This window comes from Mirounga angustirostris, unplaced genomic scaffold (genome assembly GCF_029215605.1).
Source record: "Mirounga angustirostris isolate CCGP_5_RB_7025 unplaced genomic scaffold, mMirAng1.0.hap1 SCAF_9, whole genome shotgun sequence".
NCBI classification, from domain to species: domain Eukaryota; kingdom Metazoa; phylum Chordata; class Mammalia; order Carnivora; family Phocidae; genus Mirounga; species Mirounga angustirostris.
Window position 1 is genome coordinate 135,086,146 of NW_026991717.1, and position 19,431 is coordinate 135,105,576.

The window sequence follows — 19,431 nt, forward strand, 5'->3', positions numbered from 1 at the left end:
CATCACCATCTACATTTTAGTCCTTCCCAACACAGAAAAATGGTGCTTGAACAGAGCAGCCCCTCCTGGCTGGGGGACAGATCTGTGTGGCCTGGGACAGGGGCAGAAAGAGGAAATGAGATGACATGGGGAGAGGAGAGGACACACCCCCAGGGCACTAGACCCTCAGGGCTCGCTGCGCCCCAAAGCACACCGAGGAATAAAACAAAAGCCACCCCAGCTCCGTGGCCCAAGCCAACTGGTGCGCTGTCAGTGGTGGGGAGCAGGTCTTCAGAGCTGAGACTATTGAAAGGAAGTGAATCACAGCCCTTTTGATCCCTCTGATAATGGCCCAAAGGCCCACGAGCTTGTTGTACGGAAAAAACCCAGAGGCTCTACCTCCAACTCCAAAGACATGCCCATCTTCACCCAGGGCGGGGCTCAAGGGCTCTGCACAACAGGTGCTCAGATCCAACACAGCCCCTGTGGCAATCTCTGTGGGCCCTGGTCGGTAGACCTGCGTCTTTGAGCCATGCTCCTGCCCACCTCAGCCTCTGGATGAGTTGACCCCTCGGCATGGAATGTTCCTCTCTCCCTTCCATCTGGCTAATTTCCATTTATTCTTCTCATCTCAACTGAAAATGTCACCTCGTCCCAAAAGTCCTTCATGACTCCTCTACAGGGCTCCCTTGTTAGGCGCTCACAATAGTTCCCCATCACGGTCATCATTACATCCCAATGGGACCCTGGGGACTGACTACCTGCCACCGGACAGAGGCAAGCCTGGATCTCCCTGGCGCCTGGGAGGGCGCCCGACACCAAGCAGATACTCCATAACTACCTGCTGGACGTCGTCCTTGCAAGAAGTTAACTCAGGAACCAGAAGGGCTCCACTTGGTCTGACACGGAGAGAAAACAGGCAACATTTTAGAAAACAGAAATAAAAATTGCAGCTTCTGCACCTGATGCAGTAAGTAATTTTCCATGGAATAATCCAAAAGGGTCAGGCATTATTGCATCACTCTGCTGGATTCTTCCGACAGCTGGAGAGTACTTGGTTATAATGGACACAATTCACAGAATGACTATTACATCAACTACTGATTTTCCAAGAGCCCCAGAGCTGGAGCTTCATATCAAAGAGTCTTTTGAGTGAGGGGCACATGTAGTTATGACTCTTGTGCATACACAAGTGGAGACAGCTCTGGAGAAGTACAGTTTCCCCCTTCATTTGCATCCATGGTACCCTATTAGTCTCAAATGGGTGGTTACCACTCCTGGGGAGAAATGTGGAGGGAGATTTTGATTGTCACCTGATTAGCATTTTGCAGGCTCACTCGAGGATGCTAAACCACCTGCAACATTTGGAACATCCCATCCAAGGAAGACCATCTTGCTCCAAAAACCAATAGCGTCCCCCCTACTACTCACTCACCGAGGAATGCTGGCCACAAGCCAGCCTAGGCCATGTCCCCAGGGTGAAATGGTGGTGGGGGGAGGAAATGAGTCAAAAAGGTCACTTGATTAATAATGAGCACCCACAAACACTGCTCCACTCTGGGCCCCTTTCTCACCCAGGCTGGACCACTCACCTTCTGAACACTCGGGCACATTCCTGCCTCTGCACCTTGGCTCACACCAGCTTCCTCGCTCACCTAGAGGGTCATGCCGGCTCATCTCCACCTACCCGTCCTAAATCCCTTCCCAACACAAGGTGCGACTATCTGCATCTTGCTGGATGGCTCAACCCCAATCATCTCTCCCATCCCCAAAGGATGCTAGGCCTCAAACCAGACCACTGACTTAGTGTCAGCTAGTGCCCTGTGGTCTTCACAGCATCATCCCAAGTATAGACACCAAGCTGACCTTGAAATATGGACTAAGCAATCGATTCATTCACACGGTTCAGGTGGACCCCTATCAAAATCTCCATCACCATACCAAAAAAGAAATTGCTCTTCTAAAGAAAGAAACATTTACTTAAAATGTCCTCATGAGCATTGGGGACTGGGCATTCATGACTTCACTGAGTCCTCCAAACAACCCTGGGAGAGCATTCCTATTATTAAAGTCACATTACAGATAAAAAAGATCAAAATTCCACAGGGACCCATAACTTGGCTAAAGTTCCACAGGCGCAAAGCAAAGGAGCTAAAATTCAAGTTCACACCTGGCCTCAAACACATCTTTCCACTGGAGATCAGGCAGGCTCTCCTTTCTCTGGTTTTGTTCTTATTCATCAACTCTGTTTCCTCGATCAGGGCTGTAGGATAAAAAAGCATCAGGGGGCCTGGAGGGTCATGTGTTGATTCTGCCTTTCCTGGTTATCTCCAAGGTGCTTCCACGGTGTTCCACCTCCTGGGTAATACAACCCACTCAAAAATCTAGAAGATCAAGTACAGTCGTCCTGCCAGTGTCTCATGGAGGCTCAGGCAGGATAATCTTTACTCTTGCCAAGAAGAATAGCTTAACTTTCAAAGCTTGGCACCAGCCAATTCTCCCCTAGGTAGCCTGTGGCTTTGGGCTTGGGATGTTTTATAAAAGCAGGCAGGGCTCCAACATCAAACAATGTAAAAACCAAACAACCCGTTCCTTCCCTGGTTGGTTTTTCTCTCCTGAGGGGCCAGTGCAGCCCGTGGATGGCACAGGCTAAGGCTCTGCATTACGCCCCACAGCAAGTGTATGATGATTAGCACTGGGGGGGGTGGGGGTGGGGGGGTGGGGGGAGGGGCAGTGAAAACCCCACCCGCCCAGACGAGAGGAGCCTTTAGCCTGCTGGCTGGGGATTTGAGACCTGGGAGGACGTCAGGGGCAAGTTTGTTAGAGGAGGTCCCTCTGTTCCTAGAGCTGCACCCCTACCTGGACCCCTGATCCCCAGGCCTCGAAACTCCAGGTAACCAGAGTGTGCGGCTGGGAAAATAGCCACCAAGGGTGACCAAACCCCTCTGCAATTTCCCTGATCTCTGCTGGTAACCAGTATTCGGCAGCAGTCTCTGGAAAACAGTCAAAATGGAAGGGAACACAGCCAGGCAAGTATACTCACACTTCAAACCTTCAAGGCTGGGGTGGACGCAGCACATGCTGGCTTCCTCCCCGGCTACTCCAAGACACTTGGAGAGGTGAGGGAGTGACTTCCTGCAGAACAGAAGTCGGCTTTCTACTCAGCACGGGCCTCTGATTTTAGTCCATCTCGGAATCCTACTCAAACCTAGAGTAAAGGGCCCTTGTTTGTGACATGCGCTATGTATTTAGAATATAAATCCACAAGGATGGAGAGAACAGAAGGAGGAAAAACAGCAGCAAAATCCCAAAGGGTGGAGAGAAGACAGACCTGTGGTAACTGATTAGCATCTCGAGAAATCCATACCTTAATGTGGCGGCGAGGAAGGGAAAAAACAGCCCAATTTACAACCCAGAAGTCTCAAAGGTTCTCGGGAATTAGTGGTAACAGGTATCTGGACATGAGGCTGGGGCGGGGAAAGGCAATAAGATGATGAGTCCCTTTATCCTCTCCCCCATGTCTGCTCGCAGGTGACGGTCCCACCCTCCATCAGGCACAAGACGGGAAGTCTGTTTTATAAAGAAGATAAAACAGAAGGTCTGAGTGTGATTTGAGCTGAAAAACGGCACAGTAAGTGATTTCTACACACTGGATGCAGAGGAACTCCTCACCCCTAATGCCTCTCCCTTCCTCCAGCTCCCAGACCCCCCACCCCTCACCCCCAGCACCCTGGCCTGGACCCTCCAGACAGAAAACTGTAAGACTCTCTTAATCCGACCAGCCAGGAGGAAAGACCTCAGGATACTGACATAGGGGTTCCCCGTGACACAACCCAGCAGGGCGCCCATCAGAGACTCCCCTCCAAGAAGCCCCGCCCCCTGTGCTCCGAGCTCATAGAACACCTTTCAGTCCCCAGCTCTTAAATATGAGAAAACAATCAAGGACTATGAACCAGCTAAACAAAGAAGCCTCTAATGCGAAAGCTCCAGACCAAACCAACCCACGTAAACAAAGAAAACGGCAGATATAACATAGACCACATGGCACATCCAATGGCTCTGTGCCCTTTGCCTCCAGCAGCTCATGCCATCATCACAAGTCTTGAGGCAGGTCTCAACATCATCACTTTCATTTTACAGACAAGGTGTTTGAGGAATAACAAGGTTGAGTAACTTGCCCAAGCTCACAAAGCAAGTGAGTGGCAGAGCTGGGATTCGAACCAGGCCGTCTGCCTCTGTGCTCTTGCTGTTGCCTTTCAAAGCACCACCTCAGCTGTCACTGTCCATCATTAATATTCCCAGCGTGTAGAAGGTACCGCAGGCCTGAAATAAGACTTCTCTAAAGAATAAGAAAGAGTGCCCGTAAATTAAGAATGTGGCAGATTAAAATACAGAATATAAAATTGATGAAATCTCCCAGAAAGTAGAGCAAAAAGCAATGGGGATGGAAAATAGAAAATTAGAGGATTAGTCCAAAAGGACCAATATCCAAATAAAAGGAGTTCTAGAAGATTAGAGAAAACCATTAGCAGAAATCATGATTTAAAAAAAAAAAAACACAAGAAAATTTCCCAGAACAGAAAGACACAGTTCCAGAGGGAAATGCCTCCCTAAATGATCAGCATGGAGAGACCAGCACCCAGGCAGGCCACCCTGAAGGCTCAAGGCACTGGGGACAAAAAGAGGATCCTCTAAGCTTCCAGAGAGATCAAAACAGGTCACACAAAGGATCGAGAATGGCTTCACACTTCTCAACTGCCACCCTGGGAGCTAGAAGACAATGGAGCAAGGCTCCATTTCCAAAGGAAAATGATTTCCAACCTTGAATTTGATACCCAGCTAAACTAGCAATCAAAAGTCAGAAGAGAATAAATTCATTTTCCCATGGGCAAGATCTCAGAAAATTGGCCACTCAGGCACACTTTCTCAGGAAGGATGTGCCCCTGTATTCAAGAGACTAAAGAGACTTCAAGAGACAGGAATGGGAGATTGAACCCAGGAGAGAGGTGGGGGGGGCACAGGTGACTGTGACAGAGGGCCCAAGTGACAGCCAGGCCCCAAGTATGGAGGGTAATGAGTCCAGACTGGAGTAGATCAAAGGACCCTCATGTGCTCAAGAAGAGGAAACAGAGAATTTATCTGATGCAACCAAACAAGTTGAGGGGATATCCAGAACACTAATAGAGTTTGGGGATGAATTAATAAGCACATGTGCCAATAACAATGGACAGTTCTACTCCAAGGAAACAAAAAGTAGAACAGGAAAGGAAGAGTGATCATAAGTTACTACATGACTCAGCTCTGAACAGTGCTGGCCTAGTCATAATGATGTTAACCCCAATTACTAATCTTCCAAAAGTATAATGAAAACATATCAGGCAGTTGGGAGGAAGGGAAAGATCTGAGGTTAGAAGAGGTAAAGAGGAGATCTATAGCCTTACTTTCTAGGGTCGGAAGTCAGAGCCTTGAACAAAAACATCAAGACAAAGGAATACATGCATGTTATTCAGAGATGAGGAAAATACCAAAATCATCAGCTAAAAAAATTTGCAAGCAATTGCTTCTGGGAAAGGGGGCAACAAGGGGGAAACTACTGTTTTTCATACAAACCTTAGAAAACTATAGTTACGTATGATTTAGAAAAGGCAAGGTACAGGGAAACATGTTAAAGACATGTGATGCCACCGAATGTTCTAACAAGCAAGAGAAGGTGGGATTTTCACCAAAAAGATGTTGTAAGGCTCAGATAGCTACAGCTAGTCAATAGAAAAGAGACTAAAACTAAAAACCCAGCTCTGCCAGATCCTGGAATCTACACTTTCGAGTCTACATTCATATATCCAAGATATACACTGAGCACATGCTGAGCCCGGAACAGGAAGCTAAGCCCTGGGACACAGTGGTGGCCAGGATGGACCCCAGTGCCCAACTTAATGAGCCTTCTGGTTCACCAGGGCTCACTAATAACAAATCCCAGTAGAGCAGTGCCCAACCCTGGCAAACACAGTCTATCAAGGGCAACTCTTGACTGATTCCTGGCCTCCTCCTCTGCTCACCCATCATCAGTCCTGTGGCAACATGGCGCCTTCTCCCCCACATTCCCTCCAGAGGTAAGCCATCACATGCCATTTCGTGGCACTTGCCCACAGCAATTCTGGGAACTTGACGGGCCATCGTCCAGGTCTGCCAACACCCTGCCACTGGGGCCCAAGGCCCTCAGCTTTGATTTGGAAAGTATCACTTTTTGTTTTTAGGACAGAGTCAAGCTCAAAGGCCAGACCAGCTCTTCAAGGGAGAGTTCCACACAGTCCCTTGTGTACATGAAAGGAAAGTGAATCCCTTGTTTAGACTGGCTCTCAGCAAGCGCTGGTGGGTCTGGAGGGCCAGGGGAACGTCTCAGATGCCACAGTGTGACATGAAAGCCCAGGCATGAGCTTTCTAGCTATGCTGACCTCCTCTGGGCCTCAGTGTCTGCATCTGTAGAGGGGATGTAACACTAATCTCAGGGGTTACAGTAGAATTAAATGATACTGTGAAGGTAACCATGCTTTATAATCTGACACTGCCCTTATCACAACCCATGATGGGGATGACAGGATGGTTTCCCATGGCTGCCTCCAGTCAGTTCTGCCATAATTCAAGGTTACAGGGATTTCATTTTGTCACCCTCTTAAAATGGGACCCTGTCCCTATTCTTCTCAGCTCTACCCCTGGGAATCACTAGTCAGGAATCATCAGTTAGGAATTTAGACTTAATTTTGTCACAGTGTGAAGAACCTGGTAGGTACGTGACCATAAACAGCTGAGTCGCTGAGTCCCCTCGGATAAGGCTCAATACCCAAGGCTGGCTGACTTCTTGCCCAACAACCTTCGGCCTGGTCCAGCTCTCTTCCTGGGTTCCAAGCCAAGTGCACCCTCCATAGCCAACTGGGCCTGGAGCCAGTGTTCACCAAGTCTCTCCCCCACCCCAAACTCAAGTCTCATCAGCACCCCTTCTTCATACCCCATCCCCCCAACTCATTCCATCCTCTCAGACTTACTTCTGATTCCTGGTTTCTAACACTTGTTAGCTCAGTCGCTTGGCATTCTTGCTCAGCCTTAGTGCTTGGGGGACAGATAATAATGCCCACTATGGGGGCTGTTTGGAAAACATGTATAGTGTCCAGCAAGTGGCCACTTCCCCCCATATTCCCCATAATCACAACATCAATGCCCTATAACCAATTAAGACAATCCTTGACTTAGTTGATTTTACACAACCTGTACTCTATATTACACACTTTACAACAACGACATGCCAAATTATTTTCTGTTACTCAAGTCAGGTCTTCTTGAAGTCAGCCTGACAATGAAGGGGAGCCCTTTAGCTACACTGCCTTCTTTACGGTACCACATTTCAGAAATTACTGGGACATCTGATTGCATTTCATCCTTGTTTTATAAAAATAGTAGAATCAGAAAAAAAAAAGTGTCATTATCAGTGATTACTATTGGTTTCATACTTAATACCACGAAGATGATGGAACCAGAGCAATTTAAGTTGGAGGGTGCCCTTCAACTAAGAAGGAAGGGGAAAATGGGTAAAATGGTAGAATACAATATGGAGGCATTCGACCATGCTCCAATCATGAGGCTTGATTAGGATCTTTCTTCCGTTCTCTGGGAATTTAACTTCCTCATAACTTGTAGGTCTAACCTTGGACTTTTAATGCTACCAAAAGTTGAGAACTGCCCATAAGCCAATACCCTAAGAATGTTCTCTTGGTTTTTCTTTTTCTTTTTTTTTAAAGATTTTATTTATTTATTTATTTGACAGAGAGAGACACAGCGAGAGAGGGAACACAAGCAGGGGGAGTGGGAGAGGGAGAAGCAGGCTTCCCGCCGAGCAGGGAGCCCAATGCGGGGCTCGATCCCAGGACCCTGGGATCATGACCTGAGCCGAAGGCAGACGCTTAACTGACTGAGCCACCCAGGCGCCCCTGTTCTCTTGGTTTCTAAACAGACTAATATTTCACATGAAGTAGAAGACCGTTTCAAACACCTGGGACTGGACCTGCTCTCGGTTAACAGCATTTCCAGGGTTTGTGTATCTTGATCCTAAAAGAACACGAGGATTAGAAGGGAGGTGTTACAGTTGCCAGAAGGTGTTGAATCCCAGGGTCCACCCAACACGGTTGGTACCTAGAGGCCACTGTGATGTCACCCTCTTCATGCCACAGCCATCCACACCACCCAGGCCCCAGAGCAGAGATAAGGCTCCGTGATGTCATCCCTGGGGTCACTCACAGTCCACAGCGTGTATCTCAGATCACACCACTGCCTGTGGACTCCTGGGGGGGAGTCCCTGCAGGCCCAGGCCAGCCCCCTCTCCTGTCCCCTCAAACCCTGCTCTCCTTCCCTCTGCCAGGTACCTCTCCAGGTTCCAGAGCCAAGTGGTGGCAGCCCTGTGGCCAGAGCCCCAGTCTCGGCACTCCCAGCTCGGGTTCCATGCCACCACCTAGATGTCCACCAGGCTTGATACCCACTTGTAATTCATTTGTGTGTTCGTTTCCTATCGTTGCTGTGACAAGTTACCACATACTTAGTGGCTGAAAACACCACAAATTAATTATCTTTCATTTCTGGGGGTCAGAAGCCCGAGATGGGTTTGATGGGCTAAAATCGAAGTTATCAGCAGGACTGTGCTCCTTCTGGAGATGCTCAGGGGAGAAGCCATCTCCTTCTCTTCCCCAGCTTCCAGAAGCCGCTTGCACTCTTCAGCTCACGGCCCCTTCCAGCAATGGCATCACTATGACCTCGGCTTCCCCTGTCACCTCTCCTCTCTCTCTGAGCCTCCTCCTTCCCTAAGGATACTTGGAATTGACTGGACCCAGCTGGATAATCCAGGATAATCTCCCATCTCAACATCTTTCATGTAATCACATCTGCAAAGTCCCTTGACCACGCAAAGTAACATAACCAACTGCAGGTTCTGGAGATCAGGACGTGGCCATCTTTGAGGGTCCAGGGCTCAGCCTCCAACAATTCAGTGGACAGTTCTGAAGATCCAGTCCATAGGAGGGGCTCACGGGACAAAGATGCATGCACTCTTCTCAGGGACTTACTCGTGGGGGCCCCTGGGAGTCCAGAAGAGGTGGCTGTGATGTTTCCCCTGGGCAGGTGCAGGCGGGGTTCAGGGAGGCTGCTCTAGGCTGGGTCGTGGTCATTCTCTGCAGGAGTCATGCACACAGAGGTACAGGGTCAAGGGGTGGGTGCAGCTGGGTCTGGTTCATTCCAGGAAGGACAGGAGAAGTGAGGGAGTGAGAGCACACAGCATACCTTCTTCCTGAGGGCAAAGAGGTGTCTTCTACCAAGACAGAGAAAGATCTCCGGGGTTGCAGGGATGAAATGGGGTCAGAGGTGCTGGAGGCAGGAAAACAGTGGTCCTGGCAAAAGCAGGCAAGAACGGAAAGGCAAGAGGGGAGAGCCACTTCGGGACCGGGACTGACACGGGAGGGGAGGGAGGGTGAGTGGAGGATGCCCTGGGCAGGCTAAGCTACTGCACTGCCAAACGGGCAGGTCATCGCCGTGCCCTCCCCGCCCCCGTCCCAGTTCCCAGCTAGAAGGCCTCAGAACCCTGCTTTTTAAGTATGTCAAACCCTAGAGGATTGAAAATAGTTTAAAAGAGGAGAGGGATATAAATACCGCAAAGGTTCCTGCCTGCATGGAGAGCCCCTAGGAGAGGGAGGCAGGAGTGGGGCATGACATCATCAGAGCCCTAAAGGTTCTTCCAATGAGACCTCTAGTTCTGCAAGACCGGACAAGTGACTCTAGGGCTTCTGCAAATTCCCCAGATCCTCCCTGGCTTGTCCTCATCCTTGTCCTCATCCTGGGGGGCTTGGGGCTATAATCTCCTGGAAGCAGTGGATCACAGTGCTCCAGGAGGGCAAGATGAAAAGGAAATTGTCAGGTGCACAGGCTACTTCTGGAACCCACCTCCCTGTATGCCCTGCACCCCAACCCTGGCCGCAATCCTCCCCAAGAGCCCCCACCTGCCCACCACCATACACTCCCCTACTCCCTGGTTTCACACTACAGATAGAGATTTGCAATTACAGATCTTTTCCCCGTCCCCCCAGGATGTCCCCACCCTTAAGGTGGGATGGGACGTTCCCTCACCCCCATACTCCTGCAGCACCCACTCTGAGCACCCTCAGTCCTAACATGTTTCATCTTAGCCTCATGCTATGCAAGTCCTCTATGTCCTGGGGATTCCTGCAGTGGCCCCTTCACCATTCCACACCAGCTCCCAGGATTTCAGGAGGACTCAACAACTGCTATTTGGCTGAATGGCCAGGCTCCCAGCGGGCAAGTGGTTTTTGTAAGGCAGGGCCAGAACCCACCTCAGCGCGCATCGACCTTCCAGAAACAAGGCTGGGCCTATTACACGTGGAACAAGCATCTTCCGCTGAGGTCATCAGGAGCATCTCCTACTGGTCAAGTGCCGAGTCTGGGTTTAAGGCCCCTGCCACCCCACAGAAAGCCCTCTGAATTCCTGTGCCCCAAAGAGTAAATAACCAAACAGTAAATATTCCCAGTTTCGTGGGTACTTCTTTGACAAGACTACTCAATTGCCCTTGGAGTGCAGAAGCAGGCCTGGACAATATGCAAATTACAAGCACAGCTGTGTTCCAATAAAACTTTATTCACAAAAACAGGCAGTGGGAGAGATTCAGCCTGCAAACCAGAGTCTGCCACTCCCCGCCCTGATAAAAACAATTATTGAAAGAAAAGGACACAGGCCGGTGAGGTAAAAAAAGCCCACCAAGGATTCTTTAAAGCCACACTTGTGATTTTTGATGTTGCCTCTAATTCCTTCTGTGACTGACACAATCTATCACCGGAAGAAAAAAAAAAAAATACACGCAGGGAGGGGGTGGGAGAAATCAGAAAAGGTTTCTATGGGAACAGGGAGTTCACTTTTAATGGTTCAATCACTAAAAAGACAATTACTTTATTTTTCTCACTTCCCCTCTGAAGCAGGGCGGACGAGACCTCCGGCTGGTCGGGCGGGAGGACTGTGCCCTGGACCTCAGCTGTTCCAGTCAAAAATTAAATGCCAGAGTGTTCCACAGGTCAGGGAGGGCAGTTAATGCAATCTGGGCCTCTTTGGCCACTTCCCCAGAGCGCTCAATCGAGTCAGAAGTTCTGCCGCTCCCGTGAGGCTGCTGGGCTGGAGTCAAGGCCAACCAGGAGCTGGGGCCACTAATAAGTAACCCTTTGGCGACACCTCGTCCTAGCTCTGCGGCCAACTGACCGGGGGGCCCCCCCTCGGTACTGACCTCCATTCTACTTGGCCCCTGACTGCTCTTGTTCCTCAGCACAAATGTAACATGGGTGAAGGCAGGATCCCCTCGTTTGCCCTGACTGTGGGCGGGTCACCACACCCACCGGGCCACCTCCAACTCTGCCCAGCTGGTTCAGAGCAGGCGTCCCAGACCTTCCCTGGGCTTTTCATACAAGCCATAACTGATCAGCCCAGAACAGACCAAGAATGCACACCATTTACTGCGGTGTAGTTCTATAACAAACTTATCAACTGCAACCTTTCCTATAGGGGCTCCTCAGTGGGGCTGAGTGTCTAGCACTTAACAGTGAAAATAATCCAGGAGTGTGACCAGCTGTCGCATGCTGGCTGCCCAAGCGTGACAGGGACTGGAACTCAGGTGCCTTTATGTGGGCACGCTCTGTCCAGGCCATGCCACTCCTCACGCCACCTTCCAGGGGGCCCATTGGAACTCGACAGTCCAGCCCTCTTGTTTTGCAGCGAGAAAACTGAGGCACAGCCAGGGCAAGAGATTTCCCAGGATCGCACAGCAAGGGAGCGACAGAGCCAGGACTCAGACCCAGGGCGTCAGCCTCCGGGTCCTGGCTATGGCTTCTCAAGCTGCACAAAATGCTCCACCCAGAAAGCCCCTGGAGAAGAATCCACACCCCAAGTTAGGGATGGAGCCTCGACTGCAGGGTGGTCGCTGGGGGGCAAAATCCAGAGTTAACTCAAAGCCTGTGTACTGACTCCGGCAGGGAGCCTGGAAAAAATGTTTTACGGGAGGATTTACCCTTTAGAACCAGGCACACAGACAGACCTGGCTGGGGCGTTACGGGCAGCAAGTTTCTATAGGCCAGGAAACCTCTGCATTTGATTTTCTTTGTTTTCATACAGAAACCTCCAGCACATCTGCTGTGCCCTCCAGGAGCTGGGGGAATGATTCCTCCTCGGTGCTGGGTAACTTTGACCACAGTGACATCCCTGAGCCCTCTGCTATATGCACAGGAGGTCTCCAGGGATGGGGACACGAGCCAGGAGGGGAGGGTGCTGGGGGCTGGGAGCGAGGGGAGGCTGGCTGGCATCTCAAACCAGACCACAGAGGATCTCGCGTGCCAGGCTAAGGGGCTTGGACTTGATCCCATAAGCCAGTGCGGCCCAGCATTTTTCACATTGTGACGTCCGTGGACCATGATGGACCCAGGGGCCACCCTCAGCCCACAGGTTGGCCGTGGAGACCCACCGAAGAGATTAGCAGGGACTCGTGAGGGGTGGCTGAGTGGTAGCTACATGGGAAGAAGTGACTCAAGGCCCAGAGCCATAAAGAGGTGACCACAGAGTCCAGGCAAGCACGGGGAGGACTGCTCCTGGAGCTGAGCCAGGGGAATCAGAGGAGGGGGTGGAGAACACGGCAAGGGCTGATCTTTTTAACCACACAGGCACCGTCCCGCCCGGAGCCTGCCTTCAGGTTCTCCTCACCACCGTCCTGCTTCTGATGCTGTGAAATGGGGATTTCACGCAGTCACATTCTGCTCAGCCCTCGAGGCCTGACTCCCAACGGCCCCTCCTCTGAGAGGCCTGCCCAGCTCCGTCCTCCCGGGGACGCCCGTCACACTCGATCCGAGGAGCTAGTGCGACAGGACGCATGGGCTCAGTGGGACCTGGGTTCACATCCCAGCTCCACTCAGAAGCCCATGACCGTGGGCAGGTCATTTGACTTCTCCACTTCCGAAACAAGCACCCCACCTCAAAGGCCTGTGGGAAACCTTAAGGAGGCAGTTAGCACCGTGCCCGGCACCACCTCTGTCTAGCAGTCAATTCCAAGGGCCCCAAATTGCAATTCGTGTGTGTCAACCCGGGGCAGTATGGCTTCCCAGCGCGTTCTGACGGAGGGAGACACTGAGGCAGGGGTGAGGACACAGCTCAGGGAGGACCAGCCAGCAGGGCCAGCTGGCAGCGGTGGGCGCCACCCAACCCCCACCCCCAGCCACAGCAGCAGTGGGGATGGTCTCCTGCCTGCCCGGATCCACCTCGAGCTCTGGGGACCGGATCTTGGCCAAGCTTCACAGGTCAAGGTTCACCGCATCAGGCGGAACAGGGCGCTGGAGCAGTAGGAGACGGCCGGAAGGAGAACATTTGAGCCCCAGTCTAGCTTCATGCTGCTTTAAAGGCAGGAACAAGGACCAACTACATTTCTTGTTGTCTGCACACATTTGTTAAAAACAGAAAAGTATGGGGAATTCTGAGGATGGTGGAGGCTTCCTACCAGATTCCCAACACCCACCCTCCCCTTTGCCCAAAAGTCAGACCCGCTGGAGCACTCAGCTGGACCCTGAGGCCAAGTCAAAGAGGGACAGGGGACAGCCAAAGTAGACTTGTCATGGGAAAGGCACCGGGAGCCCCTGCCTCCCGCAGCCAGGCCAAGAACTAAGGCACAGACAGTTCACTGACCACCTCTGACCTCAGGGCTACCCCACAAAGCTCCAGGGAAGTGGGGCCACCAGGTGGAGGCTGCCAACATCCTGCAACTCTGCTCTCTCCTCTCTGGTCGACTGCTTGGGCCACCTCCATTTCCCTGAAAGGGACCCCGTGAGGGTGGCACTGGCAGCCTTGGCCCAGAGGGACACCCGTGCTCTCTACCAGCTTGCCCTTCATTAACAAACGCTTTATGAGCCATCAGAGTCAATGAGGACTTCATCTGCCCCTGTGGCAGCTACAGCAAGCTGAGGGACAGACTTCCTGGGAGAGACCATGCTTTCTGCCTGGCTCACCCCGGTCTCCAAAGACAGGCCAGGAAGTAAGTCTTCGTTCCAGCGGTCCGCGGGGGATGATCGGGTGACATCACAATCGTATCTGCTTGGACTCCAGAACCCCACAGTTCAGGGCCATAGATAAAGGCTTCAAGGAGCAAATGAGCAGAGGCCACCATACCATGCCTGTAAACACACGGGCATGCCACTGAGCTATTCTTCCCTGAAATGCAGTGTCCTCCAGACTGACATTTTGGGGCAAGTGCCTGGTCCCAGGACCACAAGAGTCAAAGCTTTGTGAACAGAAGAGGACTGCCTGACCGGAACAGCAACCACCACCTGCAGATGGGAGGCTGGGCATCCTCCTTGGTCCCTAGGATTACAGATTCATGAAATCCCGCTGTATGCAGCCTCCCATCACCACGACAACTGCTGACTACCTGTGCTCTAAGCAAGCACACAGCTTTATTCAAAAAACAACCCTTCTGCCTGGACTCTTCCTGCTTCCTTGACTACCACCCACGCGGAGTTTGGAGGAGCAAGGTCCCCCATCCCCTGCCTGTGGCCTGAAGAGCTGGTCATCCACCCATGTCCAGACCCAGCGACACTGACCAGCTGGTCTGGGCAGACGCTCAAAGCACGGCGAGCAGTGCCTTCTGGACTTGGCCCTTCGGTTGGGACTTTCTGAGGACCACGGAGATGAGGAGAGAAAATCTCCGTGAAGCATCCAGTCCGAAGACAGGGAAGCCAAAGGAGAAATGGACAGAAGATGGATTCCTGCCCCAACAGCCACAAAGCCACGACAGGAACCTCCACAGTGCAAATGCCTTCCCACCACCGCAAGGACAAACAGCCGCACAATAGCCCCGAACTGCAAACAACCCAAATGTCCCTCGCCGATGAGCAGCCCCACAAAGAGGGGTGCATCCACTGAACAGAACTGTCTTCACAGGAACAAGGAACTGCATGTTGCCTGGGCCCAGGGCTGAGAGATGCATATATGCCAACTACCAGGGAGCTTTTTCAAGTGGTGAAAATGTTCCGAAACTGGATGGTTGGGAAGTTTGCCCAATTCTGTCGACTTGCTAAAAATTATTGCATTGTAAACTTAAATCAGGTGGACTTTATGATATGTAAATTATACTTTAATAAAGCAGTCTACAAAACCTCTTAAAAAATACAGGCAAGGACATGGATGAATTGCACCAACATCATGCGGAGCAAAGCAAGTCAGTTCAAAAGAGTATGTATTGTACTCTTCCATTTTATAGGACGTTCTAGAGGTAAAACTATAGTGATAAAGCTCAGATCAGTAGTTGCCGTGTGTGTGTGTGTGTGTTTGTGTGTGTATCAGGGGAGGGAGTCACTGCCTGGGAAGGGAGACGAGGCATCCATCCAGGGCACTGGAAATCATCTACATCTTGATCTGGATGGTGGTTACCTGGGTTATCCATAGGTAAAAATTTGTTGGGCTGGCACCAAAGATTAATGCACATTTTCTACACATATATAACCATACATGTGATATATACATAATATATATATATATCGACACAAATTTAAAAGCGTATCTTTTTAAATGGCAAAGCCCATTGATGCTCAACTGGCATTGCCTAAAAGTGAGGACAGTTCACTGGGAGCTGAGGGGAGAGCCCATTCAGTGAACTCCTACCCAACCTTCAGGACCCATCTCAAATGGTCCCCATGTAGTGAAGCCTTCTCTCAGAGTTCCAGGTGTAACTGCTCATATTGCTGAGCATCCCTTTCGCAAAAGTCGATCCCCTTTACACTGGGAGTTGGGCTTTGAGGCATGCAGGCAGTTGCTGCAGTAAGGATTGGTTAGCAAGTGTTTATTAAATACCCACTGATTGCCTAACACACACACACACACGCACACACACACACACACACACCATGACAGCCCAAACCACATGCCATCTCAGCAAGAGATGCTAATTCCCACCCCCAAATAGGATGCCAGTTCTGGGGCAACAGGATCCAGATACGAGGCTTATTATCAAAAGGGATCATTTGCAACATCTCCAGCCTGATCTTCTTCCTCTTATACAAATCACAGCCAGAAGAGATCAGGGGAGCCCAGCGCAAACTCAGTTTCCAGTGCCCACTGCACCAGGCTCCCTCACCCCATGTGAGGTCACCTTTGCTTGCACTGTCCTTGCATAGCCTAGGGGTGGAGCAGGTCCACATGGGCTGCCAGGAAACAGTCTCTCAGGTATAATGTTTAAACTTGACTGCCTGGCCATCCCCACCCCCCCCCGCACCCCTCCCCCCTGCACCCTCCAGGCTGGGACTCCCTACCCTCCAGCAGTAAAGGCAGGTACCCAGTAGGAGGGCACCCACCACCCCATCATCTCTCTGTCCAGGGCTCCCAGCTCTCTCTGCAGCGCCCCCCACCTTGGAATCTCTAGAAACCCAAGCCTGCCCAGGAAACTAAAGAAACTTCCCCAGCCCAACCCAGCCAGGTCTCTGTGCCTGAAGAGAGGCCGGAAGTGGAACTCTGTCTAGTTCTGCAAAGCCCACGTATGCAAAGAGAGAGACGAGAAATACACCTCCAGGAAAAGCAGCTTTCTTTGGGTGGGTGGGCTTGACGGTGGTTGTGGGTGACTTTTTCCCTTTAAACATGGTTGTGCTTTCCAAGTTTCCACAATGAATAAACTCTTGAAAGGTTAATACACTTCGTGTGTGGCGGGAGCCACCCCCAGCCCTGGTCGGACGCGCGGGCCTCCCGAGTTTCTCTTTCACCTTGTGTCAAGGTAGGCGCCGGTCCCAGCGTCCGGCGTCCAGGGGGCGGGGCCTGTCGCCCCCTCCCCAGTGGAGCCCGGGGCCAGAGGAGGGGCCGCTCCCTGTGGCCAGTGGCTGAGCCCGCCCAGCCCCCGGATCCGCGCCCCCGGGCGCTGGTCCCCAGCCCACCCCCTCATGCGCCGCCCCGCGCTCCAATCCCCCAGCCTCAGAGGTACTTGGGAGGTGTGCAAGCTCACACGCGCGCACACACACACACACGCAGTCGCACTTTCTCCTCCCTCCCTGACCTGGGCCACTGCCCCTAAGAGCCCACACGTTCAAACTTGGCCAAACTCGCAGCAGTGGCTGCAGTGGAGTCGTGACGTCCCCCCCAAAGAAAGCGGGACCCCCCCAACACACACACACGCACGTGTGCCGCCCCACCCCCTGGGCGACCACGAATCTGGCCGGGAGGCCCCGCTGGGGGCTCGGGGTGGGGGGGGTGGCCGTCTCAGCCCCCTCCCCCCCCAGCGGGCGACCTGAGCGGGGTCAGGCGGGGTCAGGGGGCGGCGCGGGGCGGCGCTGTCCCGGGCGGGAGCGGCGCCGGGGCTCCCGGGGCCACCCGACCGGGCGTCCGTCCCCGGAGGGGGCTGGGGGGCGCTGGGGCGCCTTACCTTGCAGGTTCTGGACGCGGATGTCGCTGATCTGCCCGATGAGCTCCTCGCGTTGGAACCAGTCCCACTCGTGCGCAGCCATGAAGCGCGGGCGGCGGGCCGGGGCGCCGGGGCCGGGCGCGGGCGGCGGGCGGAGAGCCTGGCGGGCGAGGGCGCCGCGGAGCCGGAGCGGCGGCGGCGGCGGGCGGCGGCGGGCGGGGCGGGCGCGCGGTCGGGCCGCCCCCGCCGCGGGCGGGCAGCGGGCGGGCGCGGGGCGGCGGGTGCGGGGCGCCCGGCTGGCGCTCACTCCCCCATCCGGAGGCGGGGGCCCCGGGGGGCGAGGGGCGGGGCGGAGGGGGGGAGAGGGAGGCTGGGCTCGGGCCGGTTTCTTTTTTTTTCTTCCCCCCCCCCGGGGGTGCTTGTTGGGTGGATTGTTTGGTTGCAAACGGGCGGTGATGAGGCGCGGGGTCCCGGCCCCCAGATTGTGATGTCTCAGGGGCCGGTGGGCGGGGCGACGCCAGCCGGGGTGAGCCCGCGGGTCCCAGCGCCGGGTCCCCCTCCCACCCAGCTGCCGGCGCCTCCGCGCACCCCCGAGCGGGGTACGACCCCCGCAGACACCCCTCCACCTCAGGTCCCCTGGCTCCGCACGATTCCGAGAGGCCACCCCTGCAGAGGGGAGGGACCCGGGCTGAGGCCAGGCGCCCCTGGGGGCGTCTGGGGGAGCGGCGAGGACCTGGGTAGGGGGCGAAAGAATGCAGAGATGGAGTTAGGGGGAGTCTCTTTCGTCTGCCTCCAGATTGGGGAGCCGTAGCAGGAAGGACTTCTTTCCTGGGTTTTGATATTGGAAACCTTTTCCCTGGGGATCCCGTCCAGAGATGACTCCAGATTCTGGGAGGGAAGGAAAAGCAGCCCGAGCCCCACTCCCACCCTGTGCAGTCCGGGGCCACTGAATCTCCAAGTGACCCTCTCTGGGGCTTTACTGAAAATGAGTGTGGCCTTTCCGGGTGGGGGGGTGGGGGGCTGTGTGTGTGTTGGGGAGGGGGCGGGTGATGGTTCTTCACTATTTCTTTTAACTCTTGAAGAGTTGCAGGATCTTATCTTGTTTGGGGCTCATTACCACATCAAGTAAAGTTCTTAACTGGTTTCACAAACAGGGAAAAAGTCAGGTCCTGGGATCTTGGAATTTACCCAAGGCTGAAGAATGAGTTAGGGGCATGAGATCCAAGCCCCTCGCTCAGTACTTTGACCCTTTCCGGAGTGCTGGGACAGGCTCGCACACACACACACACACACACAGAATGGTTTATATATGGGGTATTCCAAGAAAAAAATGGTAGGCAGGTCTCCCTGAGCATTTAAATATAGGTTGTGTTCCTCATTGCCATGTTCATGCTACAGAACTACTAGAAACCCAGATGGATGGGCTACATCCTCATTAACTCATAACTATGCAGCCCCTACTGGTTAACAGATCCTGTGCTCTTGAGGGCCTTAAGGTGAGTGAAGCTACCCTCAGACTCAGACTCCTGGGGGGAGGGGGGACAGCAACCAAGAAACAAAATAATACAGATGGAAGTCGCTTCCAGAACAGAGAAAATCCACTGGGGTAGGTAGCAGGGATGGGGTAGGGGTCCAGGAAGATCAGGAGGACTGACCTTGGAGCTGAACCCAGAGGATGAAGGGAGCCACCACTGGGCAAGCAATTTGGGCAGGGGCCATGGATGCAGGCCCGGGGTGGCGTCCTGTGCGCCGCCCGTTTTTAGGTGCCAGGGGCATAATCAGGGACCGGACATTGCAGCCCAGTGAGCTGACCATAACAGTGGGGAAATTTAACTGGAGGATAAAGAGGACTATAATGTCAAGGTGCAAAGCTCTGGATTGCTTTTCTTCTCGTTCTGTTGGCCAAGTTTCTCACCATGAGCACATATTTTTATAATCAGGCAGAAAACCAACAAGTTCTCCTTTAACCTCTCAAGGTCCTGTATTTCCAAGCTCTCCTCAT

At 53.0% G+C, this 19,431-nt stretch overlaps 1 protein-coding gene across 2 annotated transcripts in view; it reads right to left on the reverse strand.

Moving 5' to 3' along the window:
- Window positions 1-17,627, reverse strand: part of CLMN (calmin) — a 115,740-nt gene extending 98,113 nt beyond the window's left edge. Inside the window, exon 1 of one of the 2 annotated variants that reach the window (XM_045901470.3) lies at window positions 17,451-17,626. In XM_045901470.3, the coding sequence (XP_045757426.1) occupies window positions 17,451-17,532 (82 nt within the window). In that variant the 5' untranslated portion in view covers window positions 17,533-17,626. Of the gene's footprint in view, window positions 1-17,450 lie in introns of both variants that reach the window. The other variant, XM_045901471.3, reaches the window with a different exon arrangement.
- Between the last annotated feature and the right edge of the window lie 1,804 nt (window positions 17,628-19,431).